At 39.0% G+C, this 26670-nt stretch overlaps 1 protein-coding gene across 1 annotated transcript; it reads left to right on the top strand.

Annotated features, from left to right (window-relative positions):
- Nucleotides 1-454: 454 nt before the first annotated feature.
- On the top strand, nt 455-26383 carry LOC117296715 (zinc finger CCCH domain-containing protein 14-like). The gene is made up of 14 exons (XM_033779762.1): nt 455-584; nt 2111-2153; nt 2762-2876; nt 3407-3881; nt 5297-5424; nt 5894-6049; nt 13750-13982; nt 14494-14647; nt 15767-16140; nt 16596-16722; nt 16891-17054; nt 19893-19969; nt 24002-24105; nt 24794-26383. Exons 1-14 carry the CDS (start codon nt 546-548, stop codon nt 24828-24830), a joined length of 2226 nt encoding a protein of 741 aa, XP_033635653.1. The 5' UTR covers nt 455-545; the 3' UTR covers nt 24831-26383.
- Nucleotides 26384-26670: the final 287 nt, after the last annotated feature.

Genomic DNA, 26670 nt, shown 5'->3' with positions numbered 1-26670 from the left:
CGGTTTTGCACGGGGGCGGACACAACTGCATATGCAAATGTGTCTGGGCGGACACAATTGCATTATGCAGCAGCGTCCGGGCGGACACATTTGCATAAAAATATGCAAAACCGTCCGGCGGACATTATTACACATGCAATTTAGGACATAATTGCATGCGCCACTATTTGCCACTAAAAAAGGTTGCAGCTGTTTACCATAGAAAGGCAATTGGCAAAATTTTACTGCTTCTAAAATTGGCCCATATTTTGAGGTGGACGGCCTCGAATCTCGAAAAAGTTTCCGCAAAAACGAGGGGTGTGACGTCACTTAGTCGGGTGAATAATGTTTGTACCCAGTCTTCTTTCCAATTCGTAGGCATACGTGTAACGTGTACTGTACATGCACATCATGTACACGAATTTCCTGTACACTCGACTGCAACGTACATGTGCATGTTGTGTGTGTACAAACTACAAGCTGACAAGCACTTCGGTCTGCAGAGCAAGAATCAAGCCGGTTTGTTTTGCACATTAAAGGAGATTTTATGCACTGATATATCGACGATGGATATCGGTAGCAGTGAGATGAGTCAAAAGATAAGGGTGAGAAAATAATACCGGAATGGCAAAGAGAAAGATGGTTAATTAATACTATTTATGCCAACTCGTCTGGCTCGACGGTCGTCGTGTTCTGTGTGTGTGTTTACTGTTTGCATAGAGCTATTTTTCTATCTCCGAGCCGAGTCCATGCTGTTTGTATTTAAATGCTGGGATAACTTTCCGCATGGCGCCACCACTTTTTCACTCATTTTTACAAAAAGGGATATATCAATCAGGTAAATTAGATACTATATTATTTTATTTTGAATGAAAAAGTGGTGGCGTCATACGGAAACTGTTCCAGTTCTAGGAGTAGACCCATGACGGATGGCAAATCCAATTGATTGAGATGTTCCTGTGTCATGGTAAATAAAAAGGAACGGTTTCCGTATATATTGCGCCACCACTTTTTTATTCGGCATGAATAGTATCTAATTTACCTCAATGAGAATGAGGTGTCCCTTTTTGTTAATATCAGTTAAAAAGTGGTGGCGTCATACGGAATACATGTTGAAAAACATATTTTTGGAGAAAATTTAATTATTTTTGAGCCGCGAGTGTGCATTAGTTCACATTGATACATCAACTTGCTTGAAAACTTTACTTGTCAAAAATCAGGTCCACTCAAAAACCTTACAACAACATTCAACAATCATGACAATCATACGACTACAATCAACTGCTTCAATCTACTAATGTCATACTCAAAGACCAGAGTGATTGACTCAGTGCGCTCATTTATCTCTTGAGTAGATGGGCATGAGATGCGCACCTTGATTACCCTTTTTCACGCTGGGCAGATCCGCAGTACAGATTTACTCAGCACGCCAGTTAGAACAAAGGTTACGTTGTGAAATTATGTGGTGCGCATTTCACGTCTGTCTGGGCAAATGAATTACTAGCTGGTTGAAGCGTCGGTCTATACTGTAATAACTACTGTTTGTTTTGTCATCTTACATTGTCTTTATGGCACAATCTTTGACGGGTTTTCATGACAATAATAACAAATTCTTATAAAGCGCATTTCAAAATAACCATATGATATCAATGCGCTTTACATTATTGGGCCTATAACATCCCTTTAATCTTTCTCAGTGGCCTGTGGGTATACAGCCCCGAGCTGCGGTGGCGTTCCTAAGGCCTTTTCATACACAAATCAACCTCTATCCTCACAGGTACCCATTTATAGCCCTGGGTGAAGAGAATCAATTATAGTCAAGTATCTTGCTTGAGGACACAAGTGCCACGACCGGGATTCGAACCCACACTTTAGTGACTTAACCACCATAACCTGAATTTGGTGCTCTTTTAAAACCACTCAGCCATGACACTCTACCTTTTTAAAAGGTTGAAAGTTTTGTGTTGGTGTACTTGTTCACATTGCTTAAATACTAAATATCTACTGACTAGAGAAACTGAAAATGAGGATTAAAATACATGTAGACGAAAATCTGTTCAGTTTAAGGGAGTTGCTCTGGAAGTGCTTTGAATGTCAAAATAAAACTAGTGTATTTTTTCATTTATTTCAGTCTGCAATAAAGGCCAAGCTTGTTGATCTAGGATCTTATGTGGGTAAGTTTAAATACAAAGTTTGCCGATAATATGTGCAACAAATCAGACTCTAACTACTTGGTTTTACCCTTACACTGATGTCTGTGAAGCAGTGTAGACGCAGTACTTTCCCGAGTTCTGTGAACATAAATGCACAGGCATATTATTGGAGTGAGATTCGAACCCACAACTTTTGCCGTTCTAGGGCAAATGTTTTACCAACAAGACCATTGCCCGATACCTAAAGGCGGTTCGAATCCTACATTTTAGGAATGGGTACTGCAAAACTCTTTTGTTAAATTTGCATTGGGATAACAAGCCTGGAAAACCACGCAGGCAATGGCCTCCGTTACCCCTGGTCTTTGGAGCCCCTTCAAAAGTTTCCCATTGACTTTTAGGATTTTCCGATGGAGTGCCCTGTACAAAATGAAAATGGTCTAGCCCTTTCGAAGATGAAATTCCAGGCCTAGGATAAAGAATATTTTATTTGGTATTACATACAGTACGCTTACACCGATGTAACTTAACTGTAAGTTATTCTGTGAGGTTTGTCAAAAAAAGTAAAAAAACTGAGTGAACGGACTTGAGGCATTAAACTAAAACCTGTAATATGATTGATTTTTCTCCAGATGATGAACTACCAGATTATATCATGGTGATGGTTGCGAACAAGAAAACAGAGGCCCAGATGACGGATGACTTGTCCCTGTTTCTTGGAAACAATACATTGATTTTCACGTCCTGGTAAGTTCCAACAAAGAGTACAGGGCCCAATTTCATGGCTCTGCTTTCCATCGAACTCTGCAATAACAATCACCATTTTCCGCTTGGGCGTAGAATGCCTAGTAGTGTGGAGTACACACACACACACACACACACATGCCAAAATTGACCTCTAACCTATGAAAGACGCTTCAAGTAAGCGCAGAATTCCCTGCTTCCGCAAGTGCCGATTCTTTGCTTAATAGGGTAAATATAGCCATGAAATTGGGCCCAGATCTTGATGTGTTGACTGCCAGTGCTCTACAGATGACCAAATGAAAAACATTAATCCTTATTCCCTAGGCCTACAGGTGACCTCAATCCTCCGATATCCTCCTCTGCTATGTCACTTCACACCAACATGTTTGGACTTAGATAATATTTGAATGCTCAACCCAGTGATAAACAACTGTTACTTGTCCCTACAGCCATGACAGCCCTCTGTCCTTCTGAATCCTTCATTTTTTGCATTTGGAAACTATTGACTAAATCAAATCATATCTTTGTGTCAGGTTGCACACTGTCCTCACTAAGCTCTCACAGCCAGCTTCGGAACCAAAGCCAAAGAAAGTCAAGGAAAGCACCACCAAAACCAAAAAGATTAAAGAGAAGAAAGTAGCGGGAGCATCAGGAGCACATCAAAAGCAAACCAAGGGTATTGATCCACAGCCAGGTAAACCAGGTCATTCCGTAGAGACGACCATGATAATGCCCCCAACCGCATCGATGCCTTCATTTGCTGCTGCGAAAGGAACTAAGCCGGAACCCACCCAAGTGGTCATCTCCTTGAAGCCAGAAACCAATGATTTCTTAGATGAAGAACTTGCTCAGGAAGAGGTGGACTCAGAGACGGCAAAGAGACAGTCTGCTGTAATTGCACCGCTCCAGCCCAAGGCATTGTCTCGTACATCGTCGCAACCAAAAGAAGTCATCAAGAAAGTGTCATCCCATCATCACTCGGCAACAAACAAAGTATCACCAACTCAGGTAATCCGTGTTGGAGCCACCGTGGGAGGTGCTGGGCAGGGCGCACCAAGGACTCACAATTTTTTGTCCAGCACTCGGAGCAAAATACAATGTAACGCCCAGCACAATCCCTAGCCATGACACTGTGTCCTTGAGCACGACACTTAACCATTGCTTCGTCCTTCGGATGGGACGTAAAGCCGTTGGTCCCATGTGTTGTGTAACGCATGTAAAAGAACCCAGTGCACTTATCGAAAAGAGAAGGGGTTCGCCCCGGTGTCCCTGGTTGTGGCTGCTTAATGCGCCGTAGCACCTTGTAAATTATTATTATTATTATTATTATTATTATTATTATTATTATTATTATTATTATTATTATTATTATTATTATTATTATTATTATTATTATTATTATTATTATTATTATTATTATTATTATTATTATTATTATTATTATTATTATTATTATTATTATTATTATTATTATTTCTTTTTATCACAGCATGCAAAAGAAAGATCTCATTTTCCTTTGTGCCGGTAACTCCTCGAGCCGGGCTACGTCCCGTAGCCTTAGATCTCAAGGGTCTTTCTCAGGATCCTCGCTGTTCCCAAAAGCGCTGCCTTCTGTAACAGATCTACCCACACATTTGTCCCTATTTCATCTAGATGTTTCCCCAGTGCTTTGGGAATGGTGCCAAGTGCTCCAACCACCACGGGGACTACTTTTACCTTTACCTGCCAAATCTTACGAAGTTCCCTGGCCAGGTCCTGGTACTTCTCGATCTTTTCCATCTCCTTCGAAGCTACCCTTATATCACCTGGCACAGCTATGTCAATGAGATGACACATCTTCTTCGTCTTATCTAATAGCACAACATCCGGACGCCTATGTTGTATAACATGATCGGTCTGAATGTTAAAGTCCCATAGGATCTTGACCTGGTCGTTCTCTACAACTTTCTCCGGAACATGGTCGTACCATTTCGCAAGCACTTTGACACCATACTTCTTACACAGATCCCAGTGAATCACCTTGGCCAGCTTGTCATGTCTTCCTTTGTACTCCGTCTGGGCCATCTTACTGCATTCGCTAACAATATGAAATACAGTCTCCTCTGCTTTATTGCACATTCTACACATAGGAGAGACGTTTGCTTTCTCTATCCTTGCCTTCATTACATTTGTCCTTAGAGACTGGTCTTGCGCCACTGTAATCAAGCCCTCTGTTTCGGTTTGGGAAACCTGGCATAATGCCTGAAGCTTGCACTTTAAGAACAATGGTTGGGCCCAACGAGATATGGCCGTTATTATTAAATAAGGAAAAACCCAGGTATGTTCACACTCATCAAATTTCATCCTTGTCTATGTTCATTACTGACCATACTTTTTTCAATGTAGCATTTTAAAACTTTAATTTGATGTGGATTTTGCTGCAGACTTCACGAAAGCGCAAGGCACCTGGCTCTGTGATTGGTCAAGTTTTGAATGTCCAGGAGGATGAAGACAGTGATGAACCTTCTAGCTTTGGAAAGAAAGTGGCCAGCACTGTCCTTCCACAAAGAAGGTTTGCTAATTTTCCTCATTCTATGAATTCTTACATTTTGCCACACTTGACCTGGGCCCAATTTCATGACTCTGCTTACCGTAAGCACAGAATCGGCGTTTACGGAAGCAGGGAATTCTGTGCTTATGGGAAGCGTATTTCACGGGTTAGTGGCAAATTTCGGCTTGTACGTGTGCGTACTCCACGCTACTAGGAATTCTACGCTTACATTGGGACAAGGCTAGCGCAGAAATTCAGCGCTAGCATGTCAAGCGGGGAAGCGCAGAAATCGGCGGTAAGCAGACCCATGAAATTGGGCCCAGAACAATAGATCCATCCCATGAAATATACTATTGACATTCACAGGGACCTTCTAAACTTCTCTGTAGTCCTGTTTTTTATTTTTATTTTTCTATGTGTGGCGTTTGTGTTCTGCCTAGATAAAAAAAAAAAAAAACTGACCACACTTCTCATCTCCTTTGTGTTGCAGACCAACACTCCCTATGGCCAAGCAGGCCAACACCTCCTTACTGAAGAAGGCTGTATGTGCTGCAGAAGCTTCTACTAGTCAAGTCCTCTCTACACTGACTAGGAAAGAACCGCCCAAAACCACACAGGCAGGACCAAGACGCATCAAGATTGTTAGGTAAAGCAATTTTCTCACTTTTGTAGAACTTAAAGGAAACCAACTTTTATGTGTGAATGCAGTTTGATTCTTTTTTCTCGAATTGATTGTTGCGGAGTTTGAACCACTGACCTCTGTGTTTCCTGCACCAGTAGCTGTAGATGGTAGAGCAACGAGAAGATGCCACGTTTACATCTTATGCTACCCAGGTTTTAATCTTATGCTACCTAGGTTACCCAAAAACTTTTACTAAACATTTGTAGATAAAGCCATGTCTTCTAAGGACTTCCCCCTGATGCATCTTGGCAGCTGTTAAAGACATTGGGTACCTTCGGTAACTGTTAAAGACCAGTCATCTCACTTTGAGTATCTCAACAGATGCATAAAATAACAAACCTGTGAAAGTTTGAGCTCTATTGTTTGTCAAAGTTGCGAGATAATATTGAAAGAAAAAACACCCTTGTCATGAGAAGTTGTGGGCTTTCAGATGCTTGATTTCAAGACCTCAAAATCTAATTCTGAGGTCTCGAAATCAAAGTTGTGGAAAATTACTTCTTTCTCGAAAGCTACATTACTTCAGAGGGAGCCGTTTCTCACAGTGTTTTATACTATCAACAGCTCACCATTACTCATTACCAAGTAAGTTTTTTTTGCTAATAATTATTTTGAGTAATTACCAATAGTGTCTTCTGCCTTTAATCCAGGAGGTTTTGAAGCCCCTCCCTCCCTTCTAAATGGCTGCTTAGCCAACTGTCACGTTTTGCCCTGGACTGTCTTAATGTTTAAGGAGAAGACAAAACCACCTAAATACCAAGAAGTTCCAATGTGTAGGTGTGGAGCATACATTGATTTTACACTGAGCAAAAGCCCCCAACTAATAAACAGCAGTGAAAAAGACGATGCTGTTACCTGAGGGAACTCTTCTTCAGGTCAGAGGTCTGGGTAAGCAGTTGCAGGCCTAAAAGAGACCAAACCCAGCCGTGCCCTTGCATGGGCAGCTCTACCCTGGGCAGCTAGACCCTAGAGTCCCCCGCCATTGGACGATCAGCTCTCACATGGTTTGTGTCCCTTTTTCAAAATGTCAATTGTTGGCAGGTATGTTGTATGATGTAACACATCAATGAAAGCCGCTTTCACACTGACACTGGTTTGGGTAAATTTGTCTGTATCAAACAGAGCACTAATTATAGTGGTCCACAGTACCCTTAAAAAAGGCTAATTGCCTCGTGTCTTGATAACAACAAGGCTTTGCACTGTGGAACACACTTCCTTTGAGCTCTCTCAATTAAAATCCTTAGTTTGGGTTTAGTCGTAACTGTTTAATAACTCTAAGGCCCTAATTATCCATAATCTGAACAAATGGTTATCATTAAAGCCAGTGGACACTATTGGTAAATGTCAAAGACCAGTCTTCTCACTTGCTGTATCTCAACATATGCATAAAATAACATACCTGTGAAAATTTGAGCTCGATCCGTCGGACGGAGTTGCGAGATAACTATGAATGAAAAAAAAACACTCTTGCCATACGAAGTTGTGTGCTTTCAGATGGTTGATTTCGAGACCTCAAATTCTAAACTCGAAATCAAATTCGTGGAAAATTACTTCTTTCTCGAAAACTACTCCACTTCAGAGAGAGCCGTTTCTCACAATGTTTTATACTATCAACCTCTCCCCATTACTCATCACCAAGTAAGGTTTTATGCTAATAATTATTTTGAGTAATTACCAATAGTGTCCACTGCCTTTAAAACCGAAGTAAAACTGACTCCAAAGATTAGGTGATTTATCTGAACAAAAAATATCTTTCAGAAATCATACGACCACAGGCTTTTTTGAGATGATTGGAAAACAGCAAAATTTAAGGGTTTCTTTAAGGAATATTCTGCTCTACTCCTGGAAGACATTCAAAATTTTGGTGTTTGGGTCTAATTTGTAGCCAAAATAGCACAACAAAGCCAGTCTTCCCTTCAAGAAGATTATCGGTCACATGTACAGAACACGTGTTTCACACAATTCACGTGCTTCGTGAAATTCTATTTAGAGATATTTTACATGTCAGTTAAATAGAATGCAAGGTTTCCATTGAATTCTTAGGTGAACCATTAAAAGGGTTCGGTTGTGGCTTTGTGTCCTCATTGTTGAGTCTAATCAAAATTTCAAATGCAAAAAATAGTTAATGGCCTGACGTTTCGACCCTAGCAGAGTCTTTCTCGAAGGCTAAATGACAACACAACAAACATGAACAGGTAACTAAGTGAAACATAAGCAGTGAAGTGGAAATACATGAATGGGGTTAGAAAGCATACATAAAAAAGCAGGGGGTAAACAATGAATAGGGGGACAAACAAGGGGGGGGTGAAGGGAAGGGGCTGGCTTGACCACAAGCAAGAATATGGAAACACAAAGGACAACATCAAGGGTGGTGAGGTTGGGTAAAAAGTAATTTATTCTAGTGAATGAGGCTCAGGCTAAAAGGCTATGGGGAAAAAAAGGAGACGGCAAAACAAAAGGTTTATTAGTCGTTTCCTTCTTGGATGTTCAGACCATGGGGTTGAATGGTCTGGAGGCGTCTAATCCAGAGTTTCTCCCTACTCAAACGCACAGTCTCATTGTCCGAGCAGAAGTCCCTCCCATTAATGATGATGTTAATCCCCCTCTACCACAGGGAACTTTTAGGTGTTCCAACATCTCCAAATGCATCGTCTGTAGACAACACATCAGGGAATCGGACTCCTTCACCAGTAACACCGGCGGTACCACCCATAAGACAAGGGGTCATGTCACCTGCACCACCACTAATCTCATTTATCTCATATCTTGCAGAGTCTGTGGTGTTCAATATATAGGTGAAACAAGAACTACACTCAAGAGGCGTTTCTACGGCCACAGATCTACAGTCAAGACCCAAAAGCTAGATACACCTGTAGGTCATCACTTCAATCTTCCTAATCACTCCATTTCTGACATGATCTTACAGGGCATAGAGGCACTAGGCAACCACAGAGAGACTGTGCGTTTGAGTAGGGAGAAACTCTGGATTAGACGCCTCCAGACCATTCAACCCCATGGTCTGAACATCCAAGAAGGAAACGACTAATAAACCTTTTGTTTTGCCGTCTCCTTTTTTTCCCCATAGCCTTTTAGCCTGAGCCTCATTCACTAGAATAAATTACTTTTTACCCAACCTCACCACCCTTGATGTTGTCCTTTGTGTTTCCATATTCTTGCTTGTGGTCAAGCCAGCCCCTTCCCTTCACCCCCCCCCTTGTTTGTCCCCCTATTCATTGTTTACCCCCTGCTTTTTTATGTATGCTTTCTAACCCCATTCATGTATTTCCACTTCACTGCTTATGTTTCACTTAGTTACCTGTTCATGTTTGTTGTGTTGTCATTTAGCCTTCGAGAAAGACTCTGCTAGGGTCGAAACGTCAGGCCATTTACTATTTTTTGCATTTATACTCTCGGTCCATTTGGTTGGTAAGTTGTTTGCAACAGCTAATTCTATTTTCTCAAAATTTTAAATATTAAAAATAAAAAAAATATTTAAAAATATTCTGGAAAAATAGTAATGCATCAGAAAATCCTGACAGATATTTGTACAAAATTAGGTATAGGGATGAAAGAAGAAGAAAACAAATGTGTTGGGACTTACATGCTGTTCTCTTTGATTGTAGATGAGGGGTCCATTTTCCAAAACAAACTAATGTATTCCAAAGGCACTGGACACTCGGTAATCACTGTTAGCTTAAAAAAAACTTATTTGGTAACAAGCAATGGAGAGCTGTTAGTACAAAACAGTGTGAGAAACTGCTCCCTTTGAAGTAATGTAGTTTTTGATAAGTAATTTCCCACTAATTATTAGGAGTTCGGGGCAACGGCCCGGAACACCTCTTATTTTTGTTTGGTTTTTTTTCTTCTTTTTCTTCATACTTCTTCTTCTTCTCAGCGTCCCTTGTCCGCTAACAGAAACAACTTTCCCAAACTCGGTTAAACTTAAAACTCCGCACATAGTTAGATATTTATTAGGAGAAGAAAAATGTGTAGTTACGTCATGATGACGTCATCAATTCTTGAGTTATGAAAATTCAAAGTTTATTATAGGGACCTCACGGTGATATGCGCTATATAAGAATGGTTTTATTATTATTATTATTATTATTATTATTATTATTATTATTATTATTTCAAAAAAATCATAACTTTTGATCTCCATGATGGATTCCTACAATCGACACATCATCGGAAAGGTCGTTAAAAACTCTGTAAACGCCTCGCAGACATGACCCCATTTTGATATTGTCTTCCGGTTCAAAATCGAGGTTGAAAAATCTAAAATTCATGTATAAAGAACTACAAAATTCCCCCATTGATTGCGCGTAAAGATTTTACAATTACATGTACATGTACTTTGTCACCACGTGTAAGTATGCGTTGCATTGCGGTCACCACGTATAAGTATGCGGTGCATTGAGGAGCATAGTCACGCTCTGCGCCACGTGTTGATCGTTTAGTATGCGTTCGAGGCGTTTTCAACATAATGTCAGGTACATTTGCCTTTCGGTTAGTTAGTCTCTTTCTACAGTCGTAAATTTTTCGTAACTTCATGTTTCCTCAACCACATCAGCCATTTTGACAATCTATACATCATATGAAAGGGCTTTACATACTTAAAAAAAATGGACATGTTGGTGAATTTTTCATACCGGAAATGACTGTAAAAATGATTTGAAAGGCATTATTTAAGGGCTTTTAGGTTGAAATATACATCCTTTGTTGCTTTACCATCACAGCATACAAGTCTGGCAAAGGTCTGGTTTAAAAAAAACACTTCTGATGACGTCACCAAAAATAAGTGCGCCCTCTGGCGGCAGCTTATATACATCTACAAATACACTTTTACTAGATGTTTGTGTCAGAGTTTGTGACAATTGTTTCAAAATTGGTATACATAAGCTCCTTCATAATAGCATCGCATCCGTGCAGCTAGCTTAGCTTGATGAGGTCGTCATGTGTCAGGTGGTATTGCTTTAAAGGTGCACTTTTCAAAGCTGTGTGTATGCCAAACCAATGTTCGATTGAGGTGAAACTTGAGTACAAATCTTGAAAACAAAGCAAGGCGGAATATTTGTTTACACCAGGTTTTTACTCCCGGAAACCGAACACCTAGAGTTTGTAAAACAAACTCTAAATTTCTAGTTTTAATTTGATTTTGAAATCTCAGATTTTGATTTTAAGGTCTCGAAATCAAGCATCTGAAAGCGCACAACATCTTGTGACAAGGGTGTTTTGTCTTCCATTATTATTGCAACTTAGACGACCAATTGAGTTTAAATTTTCACAGGTTTTTTATTTTGTGTATTTGTTGCAGATAAACCAAATGAGAAGACTGGTCTTTGACAATTACCAATAGTGTCCAGTGTCTTTAAGCAAAAAGAAACACTAATGAGTAGTTTAACCTTTCTGTGTCTTCTCGAGGCCCCTAATGGAGGCTGGTTGAAATGTCAATGAAACCCTGAAGCTCGCAACTGCTGGAGAAGTTGTATCTAACTCTTCAGATTTCACTCTTTGATTCTTTACAAACAAATTAATGTTTGAATAAACCTCAAGTCTGAGTCCCAACTCTGTTTTCTGGGTCCAATTTCATTGAGCTGCGTAGCACAAGAATTTGCTTAGCATGAAATTTGTTCCTTTATATTAACAGGATTACCAACCAAATTTCCGTTTGTTGCATATTGCTTGTTACTGGTGTTCAGCTGTTTTTGCTTATCCTGAAAATCACTTGGAAATTTGGTTGGTAATCCTGTTTTTATCAGGGAAGAAATTTCATGCTTAGCAAATTTTTGTGCTTAGCACCTCTATGAAATTTGGCCCAGATAGCTGAGTCCGAGTCTTAGGCATTGATCGAGTTATCGATAATGTGGTTCAAGTTGGACTTGAGTTTGAGTCACGAGTCAAACAAAACTGTGCTTATTAATTTCTTGAAGCAAAACTATTTGTGACCGAATTCACAAAGAACTTATTTTACTCCTGGTTTTTGTCATTTCTGTTTTTCTTGTTGCACTTCTGAATCATGATTTATTACAATCGGTTTCAATGTACTCCGGCCTGATGTACTGTACTGTAAAGAGCCTTTTTTTTATTGTTATTACCGAATGTGTTCTTGCCAACTGTGATTTGCCATTTCTTTATTTTTTGCCATGTAGCGACTCTTAGTCTCATTAGTAATCAGTGAGCACTGTAACTTTAATGACAATTATTTTGGTTTTTCTAAGTGAGCGATGGTTGGTTTTCTAATCTTATCTAATTGTTTTTGTGCTCTTTTTAATATTTGTTTTCTTTTGTGGGATGCGTTGCCTTGGATCGAGCGGGTTGGTCTTGGGAGGGCGTTTGAGACCCGTTTGTTATGGACTGCTTTGCGGTTTGCGGTGTGATGGATGGTTTGGGAGTGGATTATGGTGGTCCGTGCAGGCATGCCTCGGGGTTGTATGGTTTTTCTTTTTGCGTCGTGAGCTGGCGTGGTCTGCCATTTTGCGCAGTTTCGGGGGGTATTTATGTGGATTATTCTGCTCTACTCTCGAATTGTCTATCCGGCCGCATGCAGTTTAAAGTGGGGGACGATCTCGGGCGCTTTTTGGTGATCAACTCGACCGATCTTGGGCAACATGTCTCTTTAATGTGTTTCTGTCACAAATTTGTTGCCTGTGTGTTTATACATCAACATTTTCTTTTTTTTATTATTATATAATAGTAATGTTTTTTAATGACTTTTTTGTAAACTGTGCATTTCGGCTTTTTAGCTGCTGTATTGCAGTGTTTTAATAAAAAAACATTAATAATGATAATAATAATAATAAGAGTTACCGTCAGGGGCTGATAGTCTTGGTTTTATACCTGGGCCCAATTTCATAGAGCTGCTTAAGTAAAGAATTTTGCTTAAGCACAAAATCTTTGCTTTGTAAAACCAGATTACCGCTAAGACTCCACTCAATTGTTTAGCTAAGTAAACAACAGCTAAATATTAGTCACAAGCAATGTACATGGCATGAAATTTTTGCCAGTAACATGTGTAAAATAAGCAAGCTATTTTCGTGCTTAAGCAAATTTTTTGCTTAAGCAGCTCTATGAAATTGGGCCCTGTTGGGTCTTTGTATGATGTGTTGAATTAAAAAGCCTCAAAGTTGTCAACCATTATGTGGCAATAGTAGCTGAATTATTACATGATACGTGCAGTATGTTTATCAATGAAGTGCGATGACATTGTATTGTTTTTTACAAAAACATTACATCTAGCCCTTTTTACACTAACTACACGAACATGTACCACCTTGGATCCTTGCAACTTGGCGGCATGTGTAAAAAGTCTTCTAGATTAAAACTGACCCAGAGATTCCTTTCACACTGCAATATCTAACAAAGAGAAACATTAACCAAGTTCCATACTAACACCGAGATTGGCGGATTGACCCTGGTCCTGGGCAGGGTTAAATTTTTTACGGATGAGGCCAGTGCTGGGTTTGTTAATCAGGAGAATTTTAAGTCCTGAGAAGTGTAGTGTCAATGCCCACACTCCACTTAATCCGAATTATCTCTGTATTAAACATTCTCAGGATCAAAGTGTAGTGTGGAAGGTGCTTAAGTGGCATAAAATTAGAAATTGTGTACAAGGCATGTAGCTGCTTAGCCTAATTCAGTTCTTGTTTTTCTAAACTCTAATAAAGGAAACTACAGTCATCAGTTCCAAGAAGAAACCTCTTGAAAGCCGTCAACGATGCTGCGAAGCAAAGCATCAAATCAAGGCTCACTCTTGAAATGCCAGCACCAGGTCTGGTATCCCGCTCAAAGATGATGGAACTATCCGAGCGAGATTATGACACCCAGGAGTTTATAACAGTTTCAGACAGCTCAACCTCACAGCAGGTGGAGGAATATTATGCTGACGATGAGGAGCAAGGTGGGAATATTTTTACATATTAAAGGCACTGGACACCTTTGGTAATGCGCCGTATTTTTGACCACATGAGGGCGCTCTCAAACATATTTGTATCACTTCTGGGGGTATATTCATTGAAATCCAAAACAGTTATTAAAGACTGGAACACATTACCACCACAGACATCATGGACAATAAGACTAAAAAGGAGACGTTACAATCCACCTCTGAAGCAACTTAAAACTATTGCGCAACAAAAGTGAAAGAACGCCGATTAAAATTGTGCAGAGCGAATCGGTTATACCCCCCGGAAGTGATAAAAATACTATTGAGAACGCCCTCACCCGGTCAAAAATACAGAGCATTGACAAAGATCAGTATTTTCACTAACAAACAATATCTACTAGATGGTCTCTCAACTGAGCTAAGCAGTTTTCTCTGGGTTCTGTTTCTAATAGTAAACGTCAAAAAGGAACACTAGTAAAGAATTGAACTAATAATAACTCTTGCACTGTGTGCTGTTTAATGTCAGATGACAATGAGGTGCTTGATACTAGACAAATCTGCATGGAAACAGAAATGCCATCCCAACCAGTGATCTATGTTATACGAGATGAGAATGTAGTGAAGAAGGCGGAGCAGCCTACCTATACACCAACTCCAGGGGTAGTTGAGAGCAGCCATAGGTGAGTTTTACTGTATAGACCCCCCATGGCATTACAACCATGAGTAGTTTCAAATTAATAAACGTCACATACTGACATATCAATGGGAAGTGTAGATTGGTCAAAGTTTACATCATGTCGTGGCTGAGCGGATAAGAGCACCGAATTCAAGCTCTGATGCTTCTGTTCAGCAGAGTTAGGGTTCGAATCCCGGTCGTGACACTTGTGTCCCTGAGCAAGACACTTAACTATAATTGCTTCTCTCCACCCAGGGGTAAATGGGTACCTGTGAGGGCAGAGATGGTTCTTGTGATTGATTTAGCCGAGTAGCGCATATTAATGTTGCACAGGCTGCATACTCCCCACCAGGGAGCTGAGATGGTTTAAGGAGTGAATTAAGGCCCAGTGACCAGGGGTAATAATGTGAAGCGCTTTGGGACGCCCTCCGGGTGTGAAAAGCGCTATATAAAAACGGGTTATTATTATTATTATTATATCGACAAACCAAGCCCCAAGCCACTTCGATGTCCCCTGCCCTTGGTGCAGGTTAAACGTTGATGTACTGGTCATGGTCGATTGCGAGCAGACATACTCTCGATGGACTTGATTGTAAGTCCAGCCTGTGAGTGTGGAGCTGCCATCCAAACAGCTGCCCTCATCACCAGTGACTGCATTTTTCACAGTTGCCCTGGCGAGCAGTCCCTTCGGATCCAACTCTGTGGAATTCTCTGCCCCTGACGATCAGGAATACATCTTCCCTTGATGATTTCAAGAGTGCCTTAAAGACACACCTTTTCTTACAATAGTTAACCATTCTTGTATTGTTGTGTCGTTTTGCTTGTAGTGGTGTTATTTGTCCCCTTATATTTATGTTATTGTAGATTGTATAGTGTACTTCTTTGTAAAGCGCTTAGAGAATTAAGTGTTAATTATTAGGCGCTATATATAAATCAAAAGTTATTATTATTATTATTATTATTAAAGGAGCAAGACAGTCTGGTCAAACAATAGTTGATTGACACCACTTGTACCATTAATCGTACTTTAATATCCGACATATGCACATAAGCATAGCCTTGTAGACACTTTCCTTTTTGATTGTATCATCTGTAAACATATATCCGTTCCACCTTCCTTCAGCGAGACCTCCCCCACCAGACCAGTGAGCCCCAAATTCATTGTCACGTTAGAGGGCGCTGTTAAAGCCAACACCAAGCAGAGGAAGTCAGCCAGGGTGGCACCTCGTCTCTCCTCCTTCACCAGGACAATTGACAACAGCTCCATGTACGCTGACTTTGTCAACATGCAGCAGCAGCAGCAGCAGACACATCAGGCAGAAGAGGAGCATGCACTGCAGCAGCGGTTGCAGCTAGCGCAGCAGGAAGCCGCTCTACTGCAGCAAAAGAACCAGCTTCTTGAACAGCATGCTCTGCAGGAGTACTCCATGGAAGAAGACATCCACGTCTATTCCAGACAGACACATCATCCTGAAAAAGCGCAAGAAGAAACACAAGGTAGATTGGGCTGTGTTGTTGTTGTTTTTTACAGGTTTTTTAGCTTGTGTTATGCTTAAGTGCATAATATTATTTTTGGGGATCAGTTTGTCATATTTTCTGAAGCAATCTTTCTTTTGCTTGACAGGTTTTAATTTTGGCATCATTTTCTGTTTCATGAGTACGTGAATCTTCAGTCAGCTTTTGCCAATCGTTTGTCAACATTATCAAAATTAAATTTTGTTTTGTGTCTTGACTAAGATTTTTTCCTTGTATGTACTGTGAATTTAATTGGATGAGGTAAATGGTGTCAATGTGTATTTATGAAGTTTCCAAGGTTCTGCTTTTACCTTGGCTTCCCAACCAAAGTTGATAAATGAAATGAAATGAAGTATGCATGATTTGTTTTGTTCTTATTTTAATTATCACCGATTGCAAACAGAATTTTTTTTTTTTTTCATTTTTGAAACTTACAGAGCAGTTTGAGAAGGAAGCGGTTAGCCCCCTCAAGAAAGAGTTATCAACCAATGAACGCTGCTTGTTTTGGCCTGCCTGCAGGAAAGGTAGTGACTGCATATACGTTCATCCAACAACACCTTGCAGGTTGGTTATCCCTTTTCTATTCACCGAACATTTTCGGTTTGAAATATTTAATGTTTTAACTCTTAATGTTTTTATATGGAGCTGACCAACTCATGTAATTACCTTTTAAGGATCCTGTACCAGAGTAATTAACCAAGAACTTTAATATTGTCTCTCGATTGCCTACAGGACCTTCCCAAAGTGTAAATTTGGAGACAAATGCTTATTCATCCATCCCAACTGCAAGTACGGTGCCCGCTGCAGCAGAACCAACTGTCCGTTCACCCATGCAACAAGGAAACAAGCTTCTCAGGGTCCAGTCAGCCCCACCCTTATTGTCGCACCTACACCAGGTAACAATTCCTTCTCTATCTTCAATTCAATTCAAGAATACATTTATTTCCGTACTCTCATAAAAGAATAACGACAGTTACATTTATTTACAGAGTAAAGCAAAACATATCATTACGTAACTGTAAACATAAATAAATAAACTTTCAAAAATATCTTATGTGTTGATTGGTTACTACTTTAAGAAGAGACATTTGGCCAGGGTGTTACCGCAAACCTCTCTTAGTTATAGTTCCACCATGCAAATTTTCAAATCCTACTGAGACGTTGAGTTTGTAAATGTAGTCGTCGATTTTGTAACACAAATTACTGGAGATCAGGTATCCTATCACAACAAAAATCTGGATCACAACAAGCATCTTGATGCTTTTGGCACTCGGACCCTTGCACCCCCCCCTTTCTGTTTTTGATTTGAATATTCATAAAGTGAAGAGCATGTGCACTGCTGGTGTGCAACAGCCACAAGAATCTTCCCAAATTTGTCCGGATTTCCAGATTTTTCACTTAAAAACATAATTTATTTCCTCTGAGTTCAGTGTAAATTTGAATTAATAATGGGGGGGGGTAGGTCCTAATGGTGTGAGGTCAAACTTTGGATATACAAGTGAAATTGACCTTTAGTCACCCGATAAACTAGGCAAACATTGTATTGAGAAACGGCATTAATTGTCGGATATGAAAAGGGAATGGGTGTATGTCCACATTATTTATTACATGCATTGCGTGGAATACGGATTTGGATACTAGATGGTGACTTCACCAGAATATACATCTGTGGAGAATTCGTCAGCAAGTACATGTTCTGTACATGTTCAACGATTTATCTCAATCAAATTCTCACTACATTATGTAGACAATGAAGAACAGTCCTATTTGTGGTTTTTTTGTGCGATGTATGCACCTTATACAAAAAAACTATCATTGCCAATCATGACTAGCTCTTCGTTCCTTGTTAAGTTTGATGCTTTTTCAGGCTAAATTGGAATTGAGTTCTGCCAGCAATTGCTTGGAATAGGCTAACAAATACCATCGCATCCCCCCCCCCATGCCTGTTTATATTAGAAAATTTCCCAGGTTTGTGGAAGATCGCGGAGCATTAAAGTAAGCTTGACAATGTTAGTGTTTTCTAAAGAGGGCGCTGAGATTGGCAAGAGGTCCCTGGAGCTTGGCTGTGTAGAACCTAGTTATCTCAAAGTCAATCAAATCTGTTATCAGGTTTCATTCAGAATGATGGGTTATTTCAGACGGGATTGTGACAGTCGAGTAATCTTCAGGAGTGGTTTTTTTTCTCTCCTTTTATTTGCCCAAACCCGCTGAGATGTTATTGTCCATCTCTATGGTGTTTCTCTGTCTTATTTCTGTTTTATCAAAACCTGAAGATAGTTGACTTCAGTGTGTGTTTTTTCCCTTTTTTTTCAGTCCATATAAAATCCAATACTTCAACATCCTTTAGGTATTGGATGAAAGGATTTAACACTATTGGTTTAAATTGCCCAGTAGAGATATAAATCAAATAAAGTATTTAAATGCAACTCATGAAGTGTCCATGCTTTAAGAATATTACAAATTATAAGTAATCTTGAAATTTTAAATAGACTGTATTTGTAAGTAATAATAACAATTTTTAGAGTTGAGAGTAAACAATTTTACAAAACTAGTGTCCATAAAAAAGGTAGGGGAAAGCTGTTCTATCCTTTCATGGGGCTAGCTCTCACAGGACCCATTATGGACTAGCTGCAGCGATTGCACTTTTGCAGGTATTCTTTAAAGTGTTTATGCAGCTTTTAGGTATAAATAGAAAGCTCCATGTGATTTGTGCAGGATATATTTGTTTGCTGTATTATTCTGAGGGTAAAATGTGACCTTATTCCTCCGGCAACCATGTCCACTTGTACACAGTTTGATTTATCACAATTTATACCTCTCCTTCTATATAAGAGACTTGAGTACCTTGTTGGTAGACACGTTCGCTAGATTTTATTATCATTATAGAAGCCATTTGGGAATGAGGTGAGCTTGGTTTTAGAATCTACGCAGGAAATTTTGAAAGTCTAGATTAATCTTTTACTTTATTGCCAAGGTTGAAAATGTCAATGTTAAGACCGAAATATTTGAGAGAAATAAAACATACTGAATCTCATTTGTCTCTGGTTCTGAATTAAATTTTAATTCTAATGCATGACTGGTGCAAGACATGGAAGGGTGGGTTTTAACATAGGATCGTAAACACAATGTAACTCCACCCAACCACATGAATCACAAGTTCTTTCTCTTTTTAAATCTGGCCTCCATGGCCACTAGCCACCAGCCAGTGATGATTAGTTTGGATAGAACGGTTCACCTGTATATTTTTTATCCATCATCTTTGTGAATTGTTTTGCTTTTACTAGTATTTCTTGTCTTTCCGTTTTGGTGTGTGAACAAGGGTCCCCATTTAGTAGGCCTGTGTGCCTGTTTGGCGTTTCCCTTTTGCACCGATGTCATTTTTTAAATGTATTTGTGCAATGAAGGTAAAAAAATAAAATAAATAATTAATAATAGGATAATATATAGACGATGTGACTTATGTTTACATTCCAACCACCCTCTGTTGACAAAACACTGTATACGGCTTATTTTGCCGGGCAAAAAGACGCGTAGGCACAGTAAAATTGCATACACTTTCTGGCTGCCAAAACACAGAGGTTTTGCCTGGCGGTATGCGCGCAAATTATGTTATAGTTTTTGTCTATATGTAAATAAATTACTGGAGTGTAACAACTATACTAACTGTGAAACAATAGAGCGTTAGCTTTTATAGTTTGCAACAGCTCATGATTTTGTGTGTATGTTTTTTTCAGTGCCTCAGAAAGTTGCCAAAGTGTGCAGATTTCACCCAAACTGCACAAATGTCAACTGTTCTTTCCTTCACCCAAAGGTAAGGCCATAGTATAACGTGTACAACTCACTGTTGTATGGACCTTGTATGATAGACATCATCATTTTATAATGAACTTAATCTTTTACTTCTTCCAGACATAAATGTAATTTATTATATGTGTACAAACATTTCTTTGGAGTGCAGTACTTCTGAAAGATATGCTGGTTGGTTCCCTTATATAGCAACAGAACTCACAGTATGGAACTCCCACATGCAACTAAATATATGATGCCTAAATATAGAGCTAAATGAATCAATAGTAGATTGGAGCTTATATTTGCTTATGTCTACTATGTGGAATAGTGGGGTACAGTTTTTTTAACTGCGAGGGATCCCTGGTTTTAAGATGGTGTATTTCATAGTGGGCTTTCAATGTAAAGGAGGGTCGTCATGATACCCTGTGCATTTTTGTAATGTTTTGTTTTTAAATGTTTTATCATATTTATATTTATTGTCACCTTTATAATGAATAGGGTAGATGGCCTTAGCTTTCGATCCAATCCGGACCTTCTTCAGAGGCATAAAACAAGTACAAACAAATACATATCCATTTATAGAAAAAGAGAGGGGGAAAGGGATTAAGGAAAGGATCCAGAAAGAAGCGGGAAAATAACAGCCAATCAAAGTTTCTATTTCAGAAACAATATTGGTGGCTATGAACCAATAGGAGTGAAGTGGCGAGGACAAAGGATGTTTAGAATGAAAGGAAGGGTTACTGGACCATAAAAGTGGTAAATGTATTGTTCGACAACAATGCAGGGAGACATGAAAGGGTAGGATTTTTGCTCCTATATATATGGGTTTGCTCTTATATATATGGGTTTGCTCTAATATATGGGTTTGCTCTTATATATATGGTTTTGCTCCTATATATATATGGGTTTGCTCCTATATATATGGGTTTGCTCATTTAGTCATAAACGGCCCCTTCATAGGGGCGGGACTGATTACTAGCATTGAGGGCAGAGACACATGCACTCATGCCTTCATGATGGGGTATGTTAGTATACAGTGATGAAACATCAAAAGTAACCAAAATAGCAGAGTCAGGTATTTGGTGCTTGACCTCATCTAGTTTGTGGAGAAAGTCTTTGGTATCCTTGATGAAGGAAGGAATACGGCAGACTAAGGGTTTGAGGAAGCTATCGACAAACTCAGAAATGCGCTCTGTGGGGCTACCATTCCCAGATACAATAGGTCTCCCCGGGTTATTGGGCTTGTGTATCTTAGGTAGAAGGTAGAACCTTGCTGTACGGGGGTCATGTGGGAGGAGATAGTTAAATGTATCTTTCTCAATACCATTGGCATTATAAATCCTAACCAGGGTGTCACTGATATCTTGGGAGAAAGATTCAGTGGGATCAGAAGCACATTCAATGTAATGATCAGTGTTACTGAGCTGTCTAAGGCCCTCAGCAATGTAGTCATGTGTGTTCATGACTACAACTGCGGACCCCTTGTCAGCCCGTTTAATCACTATGTCTGGTGATTGGCGGAGTTGTGTAAGGGCGTGCCGCTCATCTTGGGGGAGGTTATTGGGAGTAGGGGTACTGGGGGCCTTAAGAACCTCGGAGTTAACCGAATTGATGTATGTCTCTAGAGACACATCTCGGTTCTTAGGGGGTACCCAAGTACTCTTTTCCCTGAAGCGGTTGCGGGGAACAGGTTGGGTCTCCACAGATGACTCGTCATCCATGGAGGGCTCTACATGAAAGTATTCACGTAGGTGTAACCTACGATTGAATTGGGCCATGTCCTGTTGGAAAAGAAGTTGGTTAAGTTCTCTGGGTGTGGGGCAAAACTTAAGACCCCTTGAGAGGAGTGTAACCTATGGGTCAGTAAGGACCATGTCAGACAGGTTAACTACAGTATTGGTCTCTGGCAACCTAACAGGAGGAGCAATGGTGGCTCTCTTACTGTGGAAACGTCTATGGGTGTGTTTCTTATGATTAGCCTGGACATTCATACGTTTCTTGTTCTGTTTGTCCATTAGGGTGGACCTTAAGTGTTTGACATTACATAGTATGGTATCTTGTATCTGTTCAAACTCTTCAATAGAGCATGACTCCTGGAGTTGTGTCTGTTATCTCAAGTAACTGATTATCAATGATTATCCAAAGGAAGGGGTACACTTGATCTGTAGGCCTTTGGGAATGATACTGGACAAACGATAAAAACGGTAGTTATCAAGATGTGACATGTAACGGGTGTTCTTTTCCTTAAGCTTACGAAGCTTGCGTAAAATGCACTTGGTGTCGGGAGCAAGTGCCATAATAGGTTGGGGAATACAGTCAAGGGGAAATATGTTAAACCATTCCTGTGGAGAGAACGGGTTATAAATCCTGTACAGAATTGATTATTAATTAACAGACGTGAAAGCAAAAAGTAAAATAAACCTGCGAATAAATGGGGTTAACAAGACCCTGTAAAAGAACGGGTTAAACCTGCAAAAGATAAATTATGTACAAACCTGAAAAGAAAAAATGGGTTAACACAAACTTGTTGAAAAATCAAGTTATGTACAAAATCTGAAAAGGAAAAGTTATGTACAAACCTGAAAAGGAAAAGTTATGTACAAACCTGAAAGGGAAAACGTTAATATAAACCTGTGAAAAAATAGCGGTAAATATAGTCCTGTAAAAGAAAGGGTTATAAAACCTGCAGAAATATATACGTTATGTACAAATCTGAAAAGGAAAAGGTTAACAAAAAATCTGAAAAGGAAAACGTTAACGCAAGCCTGTGAAAAAAGCGGGTTAAACACAATCCTGTAAAACAAATAGATTAAAAACCTGCCAACAAAATTATTTATTTGTATTTACAAACCTATAGGGTGAAAAATAATGATTTATTAATAATCTGTAGAGGAAGGAAAAAAATGTTAAAAAATGTTCTGAGAAGAACAGGTAGGAAGTGGGAAAAGATAAAATGGATGTGGTTATGACAATTAAAAACAAAATACAAGCAAATCAAGGGGATCACCCCGAAGGGATACAACAACAGAAAAATAAAAGTTTCTTACTGCGACTTGTGGAGGGTCTATAAAAGTTTGTCACCTTTATAGATGTATTTATGTATCCCCTGTTTTGCGTTGTTGCCATTTTTATCTGTGTAATTTAAACTCTAACTCACCTTTTGTGCTGCCATTTGGTTGTTTTAACATTTTGAGTTTGTCATCAAGAACTTGTGCAACAATGTCCACATTTATTTGAGGATTGTTGTAGATTTGTTACTTCATGTATCTCCTTTTGAATACTTCTCTATTGCTAGCAATGCGGTGTCTTCATTTGACGTGAAATGTTTGTGTACAGTCGACTCCCGTTATTACGAGCTCTCGTCCTGTATTGACTCTGGTCTATGCCTTCTATTATTAAACACAGTTGACCTCGATTTACGCTTGGAGTTTTGTCCCTCGTAAAAGCATTTCATATAACATTTGAGTAGGTGCACTTATTGTGCATCTGTCGTACGTCATTCCATGTACAGGAACTAAAGACTGCAAAAGCTACCTGTAGAAAATTGCTTGTCATGCCCTTTTATATTTTTTTTTTCTCATTTAAACATCCTGGGACTAAATTGATCCAAACATAGAAATTCATCGCTATGATTAGCTTTGAAACTGGAAGTGTTGGACAGCACTCGAAATAATCAAACTTCCTTTTTACACAATAATAGATAATAATAATTGATTAAATTACTGTTAACAGTTCAGCAAGTTTGAGGACCTAATGTAATAGTTTCATAGTAACACTAATTAGCATAATGGCCATATCACTAGAATTGCAATTTTGGGGCAAAAATAAATAATAGTTCTAAAACTTACAATTGTGCCCTAATCTTGTTGACATGCTCTAGGGCGCTGAACAAATAGCTCTATAGTAAACAAATATACAGGTGCACTTGTATAGACAACCTGAATTATTTATAACAATAAGAGTAAACATTCTTTAAGAACCTTTATGTCTGACTTTCTTTTGATTTTGTGATAGCTTCTCATTTATATGTAATGTGTTTTCTTGATTCCTGCAGATGTGTATGTACGGTCGAGCTTGTACTCGGTCTGGATGTCTCTTCACTCATCCCAAAGTGGCAACTGGTGCCGCCCTTAAATGGACGAAGCAATCGCATATAAGGTGACTTCCCCTGTGGCTTGAATTTCTTGAAGACACTGGACGCATTTAGTAATTGTCAAAGACCAGTATTCTCACTCGGTGTATCTCAACTCAACGTATGTATAAAATAACAGATCTGTGAACATTTGTAAAAACACCCTTGATGCACAATATTGTGTGCTTTCAGATGCATATTAAAGGGCCTCAGGACTGAAGTATTTTAATCAACAGCTCTCCATTGCTTGTTATCAAGTAAGTTTTTATGCTAGTTATCAATAATGTGCAGTCTCTTAAAGGGTTTTGATACCTTTTGTAGATCAAGTTTTTTGGGCCATGATATGAATCCCCACTCACTGTGAATGAAGATGAATGTAATATAAATTACCTGTAGAAGTTTCAGCTTCATTAGTCATCAAGTTTTTGAGAGAAAAAAAAAAGTGAAAACACAGAGCAATGTTTTCAGGGGAGTCTCACCTTCTTGCAAATCCGACCACCAGTTGAGCCCAAATTTTCACAGGTTTGTAGTTTTATGCGTATGTTGGGAGGGATACACACCTTGTGAGAATACTGGTCTTTGGTGTCCAGTGCCTAGGAAACAGTGATAGGAAACACTTATTTAAAAGGATATCTTGCAAACTAAGATAAATACTGATGGTATGTAATGGAGGTGCAATGAATTTAATCAGTTAATTTCTTTATTTCTTTACAGTGAAAGGCAGTTTGCAGCTAAAGGCACACCGAGTTAAACCAGTATTTTCTACAAAGGTTATGTCCTGTATAAAGGCAGTGGTTTTGCTTCTTCTTTTATTCAATCATTTAAGAAAAGGACCACCCATATTTGTTTTCCTTCTGTGTACAAAACAGACGGTTATACAAGACAAATTATTGTGTACTTTTATTGGTTGATAACTAGTTACTTGATGTGGTACAAAGGCACGTGTACATTGTTCAGTGGAATATGAATGACCAAAGCGGTACATAATCTTGATCTTGTCCACCACTGGTCCTTTCCAGTGCCTCAGACACTAGGGGCCGATTTAAGAGTTGGGACACACGCCCTAACTTAGGACTAGTCCTAACTTAGGACTAGTCCTAGGAGATATTGAAAACTTAAAGCTATTTTCTTGTTGGGATGAGAGTATTACTCGTCCTAACCGCAAGATAAGACAAGTCTTAACTCTTTGTGAAATCCACCCCAGGTCCTTAATTATTGGATGAATGTTTTCACCCTGGTGTTATCTGGTTAGCTGCAGATCGCACGATGACACCTTGTAAACATTACATGGATAGAACTTGGCTCCACATACCTTTTTGACAAAAATATACATGTAAATATTTTTTTCAAACAATTGGAATTTTTGTACATGAAAATCGGTTGAGATTCAACTTAAGTCAAGTTTGATGTCGCAGTTATTTTTATGACAGCTCTTGTCACATAGTTGTAATGAAGCTTCAAGCCCGAAAAGGGACACATTTTTGTTTACTTTTTATTCCATTCCTTCAAAATATATATAGTTCCTGCAAAGTATTATTTCGCGGGAACAAAGTAATATTTCAACGAAGCAATTCGTATTTCAGGGAACAAAATATAATTTACAGTGGAATGAGGTTATATTTGAATGGAACAAATCGTATTATTTGGAGGGGAACGAGGTTATCTTTCGGGGAACAAAACATTATTCTGAGGGGTTGAAATCAAATTAAAAAACAGCGTCCATTTTTTGATGAAGTAAAAAACTGCAAAAATCAACTTTCAAAATGTTGAGTTTCTGATTTAATCATTCATTGTTTATGTACATGGCTTTTATTGACAAGGGTGACATTACTATCTTTTTGTAAAAAAAAGGGTAATTCAAAAGATTAAATAGCAATATCTAATAGAATAGTAAACTTTGACAAATTTGACATAGGCCGTTTTTTAAAACAAAGACTTTAGTTCGGGCTTGGGCTTATTATAGTCTCTGCTAGTGCGCTTCCTTACGGGCTCTCGACAGGCCAAAGGCCAGTTTCCAAGCTCGAACCGTGATTTCGAAAAGGCCACAGGGTCTCAAGTGGAGTTCATGTAATCATGTTGCACAACAAGTTAGGTTTGCCATCGAAATGCTATCACTGTGTCCATTCATTCACAGTTATACAAATTGTCAGAAACTGCATGCATTAGTGTTTTTACAAAATATTAAAAATAATGGGAAATGTGTATAAATGTATTTTTGTTCAAAATAAAAGATGTGTATGTTGACAAAAACTATTTGTGTTGAATCGGGAATCAATTTATTTTTGAAAACCCTTGCAATCTTAAAACAATAAATCACACTTTTAAAATAAAAAATATGGGAAAATAAAGAATAAAGACGAGTAATAGACAGAAAGTGAAAAACACAATACTGGACACTAATGATTTAGTTGTTGGAACCTCTGGTGACTGCTGAGTCTTAATAAAGTAATATTTAAGTGGGAGTGAAGAATGTTGCATGAATGTTGTCGGTTGTTTTGGTGGAATTTTAGCGTGAAAGCAGGATGCTGTTTTGGTAGTTGAAGGTGACTTGGACCAACTCAAATCTGAAGCAATAGTGGCTATGTATTAGT

Source organism: Asterias rubens, chromosome 1 (assembly GCF_902459465.1).
Source record: "Asterias rubens chromosome 1, eAstRub1.3, whole genome shotgun sequence".
NCBI classification, from domain to species: Eukaryota; Metazoa; Echinodermata; class Asteroidea; order Forcipulatida; family Asteriidae; genus Asterias; species Asterias rubens.
Note: the sequence above shows the minus strand (reverse complement) of the source record. Positions and strands in the feature narration are given on the sequence as shown.